This window comes from Anabas testudineus, chromosome 5 (assembly GCF_900324465.2).
Source record: "Anabas testudineus chromosome 5, fAnaTes1.2, whole genome shotgun sequence".
NCBI lineage: Eukaryota > Metazoa > Chordata > Actinopteri > Anabantiformes > Anabantidae > Anabas > Anabas testudineus.
Window position 1 is genome coordinate 8,297,181 of NC_046614.1, and position 14,609 is coordinate 8,311,789.

A 14,609-nucleotide genomic window follows, 5' to 3' on the forward strand; every position below is an offset into this window, starting at 1 on the left:
TTACACGACATCGCTTGTGAATTGGATGTTGCTTTATTGGTGCAACCAGATGGATCGCTCAGGACAGAAGGCACTGTACACTGTAGGCATCCTGCAGCTGTTTGCACCTCCAATAAGCACAGCAGATGATAGAAAGTGGCGTTTAGATGGAGCTCTACGAGCCGAGTCCTGGCTGCGAAGTGTTTTCAGCGAGGCTGAATGTTGAGAAGTTTCAGAGCCGGAGAGAGGAGCGACCGCGGCAGCGCACGTCACGTGACCACCCCGTCTGCTGTTGGCCGACTGAAGCGCGTTAGCAGGTAATAAAAAACACACAATTTTCTCAGCTTTTTCAAGTTCACTTTCTGTTTCCCACCGCGTTCAAAACCCGACACATAAGAGCGTTTTCGCGTTAAATAGTTGGGCGCCGCCTTCGCAGTTGTGCTTACACGAGGTTGTGCGGGGTGTCTTTCGCAATTTTTTTTTTTCTGTTGTCTTATTTCCCGGCGAGCAATGTCGGGACGGGATTGTGCTGCGCTACGAGGCCTTTTTCTGGAGACCTGACACCGCTTTGTTGTTAGCTGGTTAGCCGGCTGTTTAGATGTCAGGGAGCCGGCTGATGTAACTGCCTCTAAAGGTACATAACTGTCTGGCTCTGTTTATACGCGCAACACTTGGACAACCCAAAGAGATTTTCAACTCAGTAGCAGTGTTAGCTAGCTTCATGCCCACTAGCTAACTAGCGTTACATCGTTTGTCAGCGTTAGCATGTTGGTAGCTAACTACATGCTAGCGAGGACAAAGGGGACCGTAGCAACCATAGTACTAACGATAAGTCGGTCATTGCCGAATCGAAAACGACGCTGCGGAAATCCGTTTTTTTGTTTTTGTAAGATATATATATATGTATAAGTTCACGTCAAGAGTGAGCGAGTTGATCCGTATGCACCGTGAAGATAATAAGGAACATATAGCTCCAGGCTAACGCTAGCTTTGCTTCAAAACAACGCTCCGTTTGCTTCACATCTCTACAAACTAAAATAAACAGTTGTCAGTTCACTGTAACCACATACTTGTAAATGCAAGTTACGTAAACACGAATAATTTGACATGTCCGTCTCCCCAAATCAATGCGAGGAACAACTGAGCCGTACAGAGTTACTGAATGATTGTTTTTGTTATTGTTTGTGTCCAACCGTGGACCGTGGACGTTCAGACTCATAATAATATGTCAATATTTGGTTTGATAAACACAAAGTGCAACTGCTGTGGTACATTTGTCAGCTATTATGAGAGCTTTCAATATATATCAGTGAAATTACATTTGAAATCTCTTCGTCCTTTAGCTTTGTTCCGTCCAGCAGCCAATGGCAGCAGTGCAGTTGCCACCGTCACTCGGGCTCTGAGCTGGATTGCTATTGTTCTCTTACTTACAACAAATGGGTCAGTGGGGATTTTGGTAGTTATTATGCTGGCAATGGACACCAGCATTTCGCAATACGCATTCAGATACAGGATCATTAGCATTACAAAGTGTTTTATATATGTATACATACAGATATAGTTCTTGTTTGTTTAATATTTGCCTCAGGAAATTATTAGTGCCTCATCAAGTCCAATTAGCACCAAGGAACACGTTTTACAGGTGTCACCTTTCAGATGCACAGAATAGTTCAGTATTTTGCTGCGGTGTCTTAGTATTTTGAAAATGTTTGAATATACAGTATAATCCTGCTTTAAGTTGTTGAGCAACACGAGTGGTGTCGGGTGAGTGCCTTTAGTATTTGTACTCCTTCCTATAGTGTAATGCTGTTTGTGAAAGGACACTGGGTCTATCTCCTTCCTTGACCTAGATTTTCATCAAAGCTGTTGCATCACCAGGCCAACTGGGTGTCTTACAGCCTCCATAAGGGCAGTATTCATGATTGTGCAATAAGGCTTAGCTATGCTCATGACACATACCTCGAGTATTAAATGCAAACTTACTTTTTATGTACTTGCACAGGTGAAACTTTCTAAAATCATATATAATCTGTGGATTTAAGAGCTGTTGGCAGATTTCACTCATCTTTCTGTTTTTCCTGTTTTCCTTTGCAGATTTTTCTATTTTGTACATACAGAGTTTTGTATATACTGTATATGATGAGCTCGCTGGGCGGCGATAAGGCCCGGGGCCCTCGGGAAAAACCGCTGCCTGCTGTCACTCACACATCACAACCACAGAAACAGATACAGGTGAGCTGGCTTCACCTCATGAACACCAAAAACCATTGTGAAAACACGTTCTTCCTAGCTACAGAAATGTTATCTGAAAACACCTGTGGGTGCCTAAATACCCTTCCCAACAATACCACAGTGCAAGTGTTTTGTTTGCAGCCACATGCAAATTATAAGAACAGAGGGAAAATTTCTTCAATGTCAGTGATTTTAGATTATGAAATTCTAGCTAATAAACTCATTCATACCCAGTTGTGTCATTATATCTTTGTTGTAGGCTACTGCTGAGCAGATCCGGCTTGCCCAGATGATCTATGACAAGAATGATGCTGACTTTGAGGATAAAGTTAACCAGGTGCGGAACACTTTGTAAAGCAATATAAGGCTCATTGTCTGGCTGTTAGACTGAGTCACTGTGAGGTGTCAAGTTCCCCCACAACTGAAAATGAAAAGAGCATATTTGACATATTTGATGTAATGCCATGACTTGTACTCTCATGCTGCGCATATCTGGTGCATTTGTCAGTGGCACACCTTTGGTGACTATTTGACATTTCTAATGAGTGTTGGTTCTTTTTTGCAGCTGATAGAGGTGACTGGGAAGAATCAGGATGAGTGCATGGTAGCACTCCACGACTGCAACGAGGATGTTAGCAGAGCCATTAACTTCCTCCTGGAGAGCACCTCAGACATGGTAAATATAGCGTTGGCCGATAGGGCATAAATATCAGTTCTTTTGCATGTTGATATTTAAGACTACTTTGCAAGTTACTAAACTTTACAATCAAACCAGGTGGCCTATCAAAAAATATAGCCTTTTGCGGATTAACTATTTAATTACTGGTTGTACCTCCACCACCGGCAGCAACAACCTCAACCTGTCACCTTCTGTAGCTGTGGATCAGACCTGCAAGTTGTTCAGGAGGAATTTTAGTCCATTCTTACTGCAGAACAGCTTTAGCTCTGTCATATTCTTTGGACGTCTCGTGTGTGGCTCTCTTCAAGTCTTTCCACAGCATATCTACTGGGTTGATATCAAAAGGTTCTTCAGGATAATGTGAGAATGTCTGTACATCAGCTGAATCTCTGTAGAGGTTGGGTGATGCAACAGGACAATGACCCAAAACAATCAACAGAATGGCTTCAGAAAAACACAAGTCAGAGCCCAGATAGGTCTGGGCTCTGACTTGTGTACAGACATTCTCACATTATCCTGAAGAACCTTTTGATACACTTGGGAATTTATCTTTCTCTCAATCACTGCAAGCTGGCCAGGCTCTGATGCGGCAAAGCAGGCACAAATCATAATGTTTCTTCCACCATACTTTTCGATTGGGATGATGTTATAATAGCGATATGCAGTGACCTTTTTATGCCAGATGTAGTAATGTGTGTTTAATCTTAGTTTCATCAGTCCACAAAACATTTAAGTAAGTAGCAGCTTTCTTTGTGCTGTCCTGCCACCCTGCTAGTTCAATGTTTTACTTACTGTAGACCCATGAACATGGATGTTAGCCAGTTCTAATAATGCCTTTTAAATCTTTGGCCGTCACTTGGGGTTGTTTCTTTACCTCATTAATGAATTCTTGTTGTGTTCTTGGGGTCATTTTGACTGGTCACCAACTTCTTGGTAGAGTAGCCACAGTTCCAAAGTGTCTCCATTTGTCGATTGTTTGCCAAACTGTAGGCTGGTGAATTTCTACAGTCTTTGAAATCACTTAACCTTTTTCAGCTTTATGCAAATTATCAATTCTTCACCATAGATCCTCTGAAAGCTCCTTTTGGTGAGGCATGTCTCACATAAACACATTCTTCTTGTGCAGAGCAAACTCAAAAGATTTGAGTTGTTTTTGTTTGTTAAAGAAGCTGTAATCCACTCATACAAATATAAAAAAATTCTTAACAATACTCCAGATTTGCTAGCACCTGACCCCAGTTAGCTTTTTTGAAGTCATTATTTCAAGGGTTGACATACTTTTTCCATGAGCATTTTGAGGTTTAATGGTTGTCAAAAATGTGTTTGTGTTGTTATTTTAGGCGCATCATATTTTCTAATACTCTTGACTTAGATGAAGCTGAGATAGCGTTTTATGACAAATTAATGTCATAAAACCAGAAAACCACAAAATTCAAGGATCACATACACACAGTCTATCCACACTGGTGCTTTCTCTTGATTAGACTTCTTGGTGGAACTGTTTTCCTTACCTCCCGCTGACTTTGAGTGTGGATTATCCTGTTAAGACTGGAATGCTAACACCTTGATTAATCTTTGTACATGAAATCTGGTGACTTCACAAAAGTCGCATTACATTACTTTACTCAGTAGTGTAATTAGCCAGTATAATTAAAATCTCCTGAGCAGATGCATAGGGCCTTTGATCAGTTTACTGGTGGACAGTGCACAACTGCACACATGTTTAGGATTTAGTAGAGAGGCCAGAATCACCATCTAGACAGTTAATATTTTGTTTCCCATACACTCAAAACAGTTTATTACATTTATGGAAACAGAGCATCAATTTATCCAAACCTGCTACCTTACATATTTTTTTTAACTGTTGTACTACAGTGGCTGTGTAATGAAAGCACCATCAGTCCTTGTAAAGGATGTGCCCAGGTGGAATACTGCATGGTATCTATCTTTTCTGCCAGTGCCTCATACAGACACTGTGGTTGCTTTTAAATAGAATGTAAAGTGAAATATGAACCATTGTGTGGCTTGTGAAGACAGCTGCTTCTGTTAAAGCAAAGCTTAGAGCTGATCTGTCTTATGTATGTAAGACAGATGAAAAATGTGGCTGGAACACATCCTATGTAGACAGTTGGTCAAACATGTTTTTGCACATGTTATTCTTAGTTAATATAAAAAGTGCATCTTTTCACATTTAAGAGTTGCTGCTGGAAAGAAACCCCACAGTTGATAAAATTCAGTAAATGTTTTGAGCTGCCCTTTGCCATACTTACGGTTTAGCAGTTAGCTTTTTTCTAGCATCAGGCAATATTGGCATGAATGCACAGTGTACACTTTGTTTCCCCTCATCTGCTCAGGCAGCAAAGTCAAACAGGCTACCAAATGTCTGTTAAACACTTGGGTGGTGCTCTGTCTGTGTGCTGTGAGTGTCTTAACATTTCTGAAGAATACCAGTGGGCACAGATGGTGAGGAGGAGAAGCTGTAAGGCAGGGCAGCCGGCCAACCACTCATGTTGTTGTTTTGGTTTCGTGGAACTACAGAAATAGCAAATAGTTGTTTTTTTCCGTTTACATGTCTGTTATTATGGTATATACTGCAACCCTCTGATTACATCTGCTTGTACTTTACTCTTCAAGATTTAAACTGTCATGGACAAGAGGAATGGTTACAGAGTATGTTGTTATGTCATAAAAATAGGTAATTAATCCAATATTTGAAGTGACTATAGTTAGTGTTTTATAGACATTTATGCCTTTAATCTCCAATTTAATCACAAAATGCATTTATTTCAATTAATATCTTTAAGTAACAAACAAAACTGGTTTTCACAAAATTTAGCAGCAAATCACACATTTTAGTATATAAGTTAGCAAAATAGTCGTTAGTAGTTTTGGCTATAGTGTCTGGAACAGCAGCAGCATGCCAGAGGGTACTATAACTGAAATGTCACTAAAAAAGAGGCAGTATGAAAATTTAAGCTGCACTGCCTGCATTGCTTCTGCTGGTATGTGCAGTGAGAAATAAACAATTTAGTTTGTGCTTTTATTTCAATAACCTGGAAACTGTTTTGTTAATTGATTTAACCCTGTCTGTATTCTGTCGTTCCTGTTTTGTGTTCAGACCTCATGGGAGACGGTAGGGAAGAAGAAACCGCTGGTGAAGGAGGGTCCATCAGAAAGTAAGGAGAACAAGGAGAACAGGGAGAAGAAAGGAGAGAGAGAAGCCAGCAAGGGCCGTCCAGCTGCCAACCGCAAGGGCAAGGGGGCCAGTCGCAGCCGACAGGGTATGGTGTCAAGTCATATCCTTCACATTACTTCACATCTAGCTCAGGGTCTGTCTCTTCTCTCTTGTGTAAATATCGAGTGCTGTAACTGATAGTTTCACATTTGTATGCATGTGTGTTTTTACACAAGCAGCACGTCTGGAGGAGAATGGCGTTGAGGTGACACCAGTGGACAAAGGTTCAGATCGAGGTCGGAGGGTTAAAGGCGGCAGAGGTTAGCATAAAGAACATTAAAACTTTGTCAGTATAGCAGGAACTTGGAGAAAATGTTTTTGACCTTTCTGTGAATGTTACGCAGGATCTGGAGGTCGAGGCAGAGGCAGAGCACCAGCAGGGAACCGGTTCTCAGCCCAGGGCATGGGGTATGATGGCAGCAAAACAGACACACAAGCGCTCATGTTCACAGTGGTTTTCACATAATTTTAGGTGTAAATTAAATACTACCATAGTGATTATCATGGAGGGGAAAGAAAAAATAGTTTCAGTTTCTCAGTGAAATTGATGCATTTGAAACTGACTTTGTTGTATTCACCCTGTAGCTTTATGCTTGCAACTGAATAGTTTGGAGTCTTTAGTCACAATTACTATTTATAAGATTATTGATTTCTCTACACAAACACCAGAAATCCAAAGGGCCAAAAAGCAAACAGTCATCCTACATTTAACCCAAACTATCTTTAGGAAAATCATTGACAAAATGTGATTTCAAATTCCTCTCCTTTTTGTTTATGTGAGCATAACTCAGTGTTCCTGTCTTTGAATCTTCATCAGGACATTCAATCCTGCAGACTATACTTCAGAGGCTGGTTCAGGGACAACGCAGACTGAGGTGTGGGACACGGTGGCCAACAACAACAGCACAGATGGGACAGGTAGGCTCCAGTAGACATGTGGCCTTGAGCGTTCATAGGCAGGTGTGTGTGCTCGCTGCACAGAACTGTGAGAGTGATGATTTATGCAAATTGATGTAAGCTCCAGACATACTGCATTTTGTTTACTTACCTCTTTCAATGTATTTGACCTTGTGGCACATTGGCTGTTCTCTAGTTGCCTGGAGGAACACCTTGGAAGACTGGGCAGCTGAGGACTGGAGTGAGGATGTTAGTGTGAGTTGACACACACAAGGGTAGCACAAGCCACAGGAGAAGCTTGTTAGTCACAACAAAATGCTTCGGTGTGTATTGAAACCAGTTCTACCTCTTGTATCTTTGCATGTTCCTGCAGCTCTCAGAGACCAAAGTGTTCACCTCCTCATGTGCACCTGCTCCTGAGAACCACATTACACCTGGGCAAAGGTATGCAGCTGCCTCATTTATAATGTAAAACTGTACACGTGCTCTGTTCTGTTACAGCATCATTTAATTTCACAAAAATCACCAGCAATTTTATGCAGGAAAATGTTTGTTTTGCAAATGTGTGTTTTCACATACGACTTCGACATCAGCACATTTTGTCTTGGTATACTGCGAGCATTTCTAATTGTCTTTGCTGATTGTTCTTGTGATAGTCTGGACCTCGCCTCCCTGCTGCAGAAGCCTGTGGTTGGAGGAAGAGAACCACCTTCCTCATCTTCCTCCCAGAGTCTGGTTTTCACCAATTCCCACCACCATCAGCCACCACAGCATCAACAGCAGCTGCCCCCAACCCGTAATGCCACTGGCAGCACAAGCTATGCACATGCTGCATTGGTAAAAACTGTTACGTAGTCCTTTATGTGTCACATGAATAGATTCATACATAGAAACAAAGTTTGATGATTACTCTCCCTGTTTGTGCCAGTCATCATTTGTAGGAACTGGTTTTGGGGACTTGGGCCAAGCCAAAAGGCCTCAGCCCAGTGCTGGAGCTCAAATACTGGAGCAGTTGAAGGGTCCTGGCTTGGGTCAGCTTCCCTCATCCCAGGCTGCTCCACCTGCCAGCACCCAAGGAAACAACACCACTGCTGGCCGACTGCCTGGCCTGGGAGCACCTGTACCTCCTCTCTCCTCCTCTAGCTGGGACATGAAGGGTCCCGAGTCCAACACCACCTCACTGTCCTCACAGTTCAGTCGTAAGTCTTCAAATGAGAATGTTTACACTCACTTTTTTGCTTACCAAACAGTGTGTTTCCGTTGTGTCTTTAATAGGTGTCGCCTGTTATAAACCCTGTGTGCGCCTGTTTCCTTATGTGTTTGTCTCTGCAGGTGAATTTGGCCTGCAGCCAGAGCCTTCTCTCGTGCTGAGCCAGCTGGTTCAGAGGCACACCGGCCCCTCCTTACCTCTGGCACGTCAGCAAAGTCCTCTATCACAACAGCAAGCGCCCCCTGCTTCAGCCTCACCTGCTCCCCAGCACACCAGCGCGCCCACACAGACAGGCCCAGTGATGAGTGCTGCTGGTGCTAAACCTCCTGTCCACAGTGCAGGGCTGGACCCTCAGGGCAGCAGTACACCGCAGCAGCAGCGGGCACAGCTCAAAGGCCAGAAACGAAGGATACCTCCCACATCTAAGGTAAGGAATGGATGAACGTGCAGAGTGGCACTTCATTTAAAGCATGTACAGCGGCTTGTGACTTTTGATTGTTAAAATCAGCATTACTGAGATTCTGCATCTTTCTTTGCAGTGTAAAATGCATGCATTACAGCTGTTGTGGAAGTTGGCTTTGGGGAATTGGGACAAATTTTTATGTTATTTATTTTTTTAACATCAAAACAATACTTTTGAGAGAGCTCAACATCATGGTGCCTGTCTGATCTCTCCTTCCTTCCAGATCCCCTCTACAGCAGTGGAAATGCCAGGCTCGGCTGACGTCCCTGGTCTAAATCTCCAGTTTGGAGCTCTAGACTTTGGTTCAGAGTCTGCACTGCCAGAGTTTGGAGTTGTGGACAATTGTGTGAGTACAGTGTCCAGGGAGTCAACGCCAGCCCCAGCACCACCTGCACCAGGACCAGGGACACAGAGCCAGACAAGCCTCTATTCCAAACCGCTCAGGTACTGTCACTGCAGACCGACTTGTTACATCTCTTTACTAAATGTTATTACACATAATTAAGACGTTTGTACATTTGAAGAGCTTAATTCTGAATCACTACAGACCATCATATAACCCCTCTGCTGCACGTTTGTAAAGGATGTACCTGTATACTAAATCATTCTTTTTCACTGTATTAAACATTTACTCAACAGTTACTCATTTGGACTGAACTCATCTTATTCCCCTCTCTTTGCTCTTACTTTTCAGTGAATCGCTGGGCAGCCCTCTCGCTGTCACCCTGCCCCTGCCTCTTTCCTCATCAGAGCCAGTATATCACTCCTCCTCGGTGGCATTGCCCAGCCTCACCTCCTCTTCATTAGGGACTGCCAGCTCCACCAATCCCCCCGCCTCTTCTTCGACCACTTCCACGACCACCTCTTGCTCTGTACCCTCCTCCTCCCCTTTCTCCACAGTGGGGGGAAGTTATGATGGGACCATGCCCTCTCACACACGGCTAGCCTTTTCCCAGAGCAAAGAGGCAACAGGGCCAGTCATGGTGAGTATAAATAACCAAAAGCCAGGTAGGGGTCCTGTCCTTTGTAGGTGACTCAAACTCACTGTTTCAGCTTTTTTGTTATTGTGTTGTATAAAAAAACTTGACACAGAAATCCAGGTGATTGGGTTTTGTATAAAACGCCTCCCTTTAGTCAGCTCCATGTTGGGAAAAGTTAATTCCCCTCAAAGACAGCTTGCCATATTTGGGAAGTCTGGTTGTCAGATTAGGACAGAAATTCTCAAACATAGTGGTTATCCTATAGGCTTGAATTGACCCGTCTTGCTCATAACACGTGTTCATAGATAGTGGTTATGATCTGTAATGTATGCAAATGCTTAGTTTTTTTGTTTACTTATCACCAGAATGGTCTGAATGGTGTCAGAAGCTCTGCCGCTCTGGACAGTAAGATACCTGCTACTGATTTACTTATTACATCCATCTTCCTTATTATAGACCATTTTGAGTTAATTATCAGACATTTTCCCCTTCTTCTCAGCTTCGTCGGCGTCCTCTACACCGAAACCAGAGTCTCCTCTGAACATCAGCACCAATGGTGCCCCAGCACCCCCCTCCCACTTATCTTCAGCACTGCCTGCACACAGCTCCACCACACTCTCCAGCCTGGCACAGGACCTGCCCTCAGCCAGCCAGCTCAACTCACTCAGCAGGTAGGTAGTAGAATGCAGACTGTCACCTGCTGATATTCTGAATGTTAAACTATTAACCAAAATAAATCCCTGATATCTAATGTACTAATTAAGAGAAAGAAATGTATGAATAAAATGTAAAATGAAAACTATAAACAGCTAAAATGTTGTGATTACTACTAGGTGATTGTCCCTCTTTGCTCTCTCCATTCACTCTACAGCCATGTCAGCAGTCATTCCTCAGTTTCAGCTCTGGGCTCCAGCTCTCTCACTGTAAGTGAAATGCAAGCAGCTTTTCACTGTGTATGTAATGCTCAAACTGTGTGCACAGTTTCAGCATCAACAGCACTCAATTATACACTGACTGGATATTTTATTAGGTATACCTTTACAGTCCAATGCAATCCAATACACCATCATTGCTATGATTTCTACTTTTACAATGCACTCTAGTACAACTGTACCAACAAAACCAGGTGAAATTTAATAAAGTGGCTAGTAAGTGTATATTACCATGTTCATACAGGGAAAGGAAATAACTATTTTCAGTATATCTACTTAGCCAAGCCTAATGTTGTGTTTAATGTTAATGTTTATGAGATTTACTCTAATCTCTCAAAGCTCACACACAGTGAGTTTAAACATTACTGATGCTGGTAAAATATGAAGGAATGGACCCATGTTAGCTGGGTGTCTTACATGTTGAAGATCCCAGATCCGCAGAGCGTGCTTGTACTGCCAGATTACAACTAAAAAATATGGTTGGACTCATTAAATGTTAACTCTGTCCTTTCTCTGTTCTCAGTACACTAGTGTTGACAGCAGCAGTGTGAGCTCTCTTGCGCCCTCCTCTGGCACCTACACGTCATCGCAGCCCACAGCACTGCACCCGACCCACAACAGCAGCAACAGTAGCAGCAGCATCGGCCACCTGGCCAACATGCCCAACATGGGCAGTAACATGAGCAGCACAGTCGGCGGTATCACTGGCACAAGTGGACTTCACTCTGCTGCCAGCTCTGCCACCAGCGCAGCGCTGGGACTTGGCTCCAATGGAGCTACTGCCACGTCCAACCTCTCTGCACCAAGGGCCACACCGTTGCTCTCCTCCTCCACTGGTACACATGCCTCAACACTAGGAATGTTAGCGCATGAAGGGTTGTTGTCAGTTTTAATGATGCAGTTCAAATACTAAAATTCAGGAGGGATGGTAAATCGCCAACACCTGACCTGCCTGAGCTATTTACTCACATCAGTATCAGGTACATAACAACGGTGGTTGTGTTTGTTGTGTTAACAGGTAAAGCTCCACCTAATCTATCGCAGGGAGTGCCTCCTCTACTGCCCAACCAGTATATCATGGGCCCAGGGGGGCTGCTGCCAGCATACCCAGTAAGTGGCTCTTCAGGATCTAGACGTAGTGTTCAACAGTCGACTATTTGACCCTTAATCTGAACTCATTTTGTCAGTGATCCGAAGCACTGATGAGCATTTTTACAAAGACGTGAAGAACTGAAAAAGGGCTGTGTATACTTTTGTTTTTTGATCTCTTTTGTAGTCTGTGTCACTGACAGTGCCGTTTGTTTGTGTTTCATAGCAGATCTATGGCTATGAGGATCTTCATATGCTCCAGTCCAGACTGCCAATGGTGAGACACAGTATTCTAGTCAGGATCGTTGTTACTCAGGTTATTTGCTGTGTGGCTTTTCTCCTTATTGTCTCCTCTTCCTTTAGCCCTCTTTGCAGGATTACTATGGAATCACATTCCCTGGCCCCACAGCGACTCTCTCTGGCAGAGACGGAAACCTAGCCAACAATCCTTACTCAGGTAAAACCCCTGCGCTCTTGGTTGACCTTATCTTAAATCCTAAGACCTAGTGTTTGTTCTCACATGGGTCTACCCTGTTGGACAGGTGAAGTCACGAAGTTTGGCAGGAACGACTCCACCTCCCCAGCACCTCCCACAAGCCTGGCAGCACCACAGCCTCCCCAGGGCCAGAGCCAAGGACAGAACCAGGCCCAGCCTCAGCCTCCTCAGGCTCAGCCCCAGCCCCAGGGCCAGCCGCAGCACCACAACAGTCAGCAGGCCTTTCTGCCTCCAGGTTACAGCTACACGGGCCTGCCTTACTATCCCGGAGTGCCCGGCGCCGTGCCCAATGCTGCTGCCTTCCAGTATGGCCCCACCATGTTTGTTCCTCCAGGGGGCCCAGGACCAGCCTCAGCCAAGCAGCACAGTATGGGCCTCGGCCTAGGAAACCCCACGGCTAGCCCCTTCCAGCAGCAGACACAGCAGCAGCCCAGCGGTTATGGCCAGCACACCTTCAGCTCAGGTTAGTGCCCACACTCACAAATTTTCAGTTTATTAAAAAAAAGTCAAACGGAGCTTGTGTAATCATTGATGTTTTATTTTCCAGGGTATGAGGAGCTGACGGCGGGCCCAGCAGGAGTGGACTACAGTAAAGGCTACAACTCCTCCTCACAGGCACAAGCCAAATCTGCTGCTACTGGGCCTGGGAAAGGTAAGGAAAGAGCACTGTGTTTCTAATAGTATAATCTGGTTTTTGGAAGTAGTGCAATTAAAATCGTCCTTCTGCCAGGTGTATCGGTGACGTCCAGTAACTCGGGTGTACCAGACATCAGTGGAAGTGTTTACAACAAGACCCAGGTAAGTGTTGAAGCTCTTTATTAAACTCCGACCTCTCCTATGCCAAACTCTTGCTGTATGGTTCATTTTTCTATTAATAATCAGTTTGTTTTTTGTCCTCTGTGTGCAGTCTTTTGATAAGCAAGGTTTCCATACGGGGACCCCTCCTCCCTTTAGCCTGCCATCAGCGCTGGGGGGTCCAGGGCCTCTGAACCCTGGAGCAGCACCTGGAGGCTATGCACCGGCCCCATTCCTCCACATCCTGCCTCACCAGCAACCACACTCGCAGCTGCTGCACCATCATCTAGCTCAGGATGGACAGGTAACTGTTTATTTTGAGAGATTTCTCAGAGTCACACAGGTATTGACGTACCTACAGTATCAGTAGTTGAAGGCGTCGCGCCATTAAAGTGTTTTCACTTTCCACGTTCAGGGTGGTCCTAGCCAGCGTGGCCAGTCTAGCAGCCTGCAGCAGAAGAGCCAAGTCAACAAGTCGAGCTATGGCAGCTCCCCTTATTGGGCCAACTGAAGTGGCTACATCTACGATTGTGTGCGTGTGGGTGTGTGTATGTGTGTGCGCGCATGGACAGACACAAACACACAGCACCACACCTGCATATTTGACTGACAAGATCATAGAGGGACAAACCATTTTACAACACAAGCTAAAACACACACTACCACCTCCCTCCCCTTTACTCTGTATATCCCCTTTTCAAATTTATGGCTGTTGTATGTAAAATATATTTATGTATGTATTTATACAGTATATATGTATTGGTAGGACATAAAATGTGGTTTTCTGCATTTAGTTTTTTTATTTTGAAGGACTTTTTATTTCAAAAAAACTGTGGAAAGATAAGAATTCTAAATCATGGAGATGAAGTTGGTGAATATACTTGAACACAAGCATCTTGTGATGTGGATTTTTTTGTATGCATACATGAACTGAGAATGATGTATATAGATTCTACACATCATTTTCATGGCAAAGGCCTTTTTTTATTTTAGAAGAAATGTTTTTGTAACTTTGGGTCTCCCACATCTGTGAATCTCCTTATATTGAGGGTGACTTAAGTTGGATTTTTCTTTCTTTTCTTCCCCCATCTGTCTCTCATTCCTCTCTTACTAGTTGGTTGGTTTGACCAGCCAGGCCTTGGATTTGATGTCATTTTAACATTGGTTTAATCCTTGTTGTCCAAATTAAAAAATTATAACCAGTTTGTTTAGATGTGCATCAATTTCCACACCTCATTGTTGTTTCCTTCACATGCATATGAAACTCATCCATAATGATGGGTGGATGTAATTTTGCTACTTTAAGGCAGGATGACCGTCAGCACCTTCAGGTTTTTACCTAAATACACAATGTACCAATTCTTAAGGGCAATGAACTCGAGTTGTGAACGTTGAGGCACAAGTAGCAATTGAAACCTGTGTAGGTGGTTTTAGTGTGATGCTAGAGAGAAATTGTTCAGAAATAACTGACTAAATGTGTCCCCTTCTGATCTGAAGGGGATACATTTAGTTTAGAAAATGAAATGAAGATACCATTTCTCACTAAACCAAAAAAACAAAGCAATGAAAACCAACTTGAAGAGCAAGAGAGACTAGGGTTCAAATCCTGACTGCCCTACCAA

At 43.7% G+C, this 14,609-nt stretch overlaps 1 protein-coding gene across 3 annotated transcripts; it reads left to right on the forward strand.

Moving 5' to 3' along the window:
• Window positions 1-212: 212 nt before the first annotated feature.
• ubap2a (ubiquitin associated protein 2a) lies at window positions 213-14,189 on the forward strand. 3 transcript variants are annotated; one of them, XM_026348287.1, is made up of 27 exons: window positions 213-296; window positions 2,074-2,211; window positions 2,471-2,548; window positions 2,777-2,887; window positions 6,009-6,171; window positions 6,305-6,385; window positions 6,470-6,533; window positions 6,943-7,043; window positions 7,219-7,277; window positions 7,396-7,466; window positions 7,679-7,859; window positions 7,951-8,221; window positions 8,355-8,659; window positions 8,919-9,139; window positions 9,390-9,678; window positions 10,041-10,080; window positions 10,175-10,346; window positions 10,547-10,598; window positions 11,131-11,443; window positions 11,626-11,717; window positions 11,923-11,973; window positions 12,060-12,153; window positions 12,239-12,655; window positions 12,740-12,844; window positions 12,923-12,990; window positions 13,100-13,291; window positions 13,403-14,189. In XM_026348287.1, the coding sequence occupies exons 2-27, from the start codon at window positions 2,116-2,118 to the stop codon at window positions 13,496-13,498; spliced, it is 3,783 nt and encodes a 1,260-aa protein (XP_026204072.1). In that variant the 5' UTR covers window positions 213-296; window positions 2,074-2,115; the 3' UTR covers window positions 13,499-14,189. The 3 variants fall into 3 exon arrangements, with proteins under 3 accessions (XP_026204072.1, XP_026204073.1, XP_026204071.1); XM_026348288.1 differs by lacking the exon at window positions 213-296 and adding an exon at window positions 312-613; XM_026348286.1 differs by lacking the exon at window positions 213-296 and having other exon boundaries at window positions 312-2,211.
• The last annotated feature ends 420 nt before the right edge of the window (window positions 14,190-14,609 follow it).

Bases quoted from the DNA above. Each gene is read 5' to 3' on its own strand.
- ubap2a (XM_026348287.1), top strand. From the start codon at position 2,116: ATGATGAGCTCGCTGGGCGGCGATAAGGCCCGGGGCCCTCGGGAAAAA. The intron at 6,386-6,469 runs GTTAGCATAAAG...AATGTTACGCAG, and splicing joins GAGGGTTAAAGGCGGCAGAG to GATCTGGAGGTCGAGGCAGA. The intron at 9,140-9,389 runs GTACTGTCACTG...CTTACTTTTCAG, and splicing joins CTCTATTCCAAACCGCTCAG to TGAATCGCTGGGCAGCCCTC.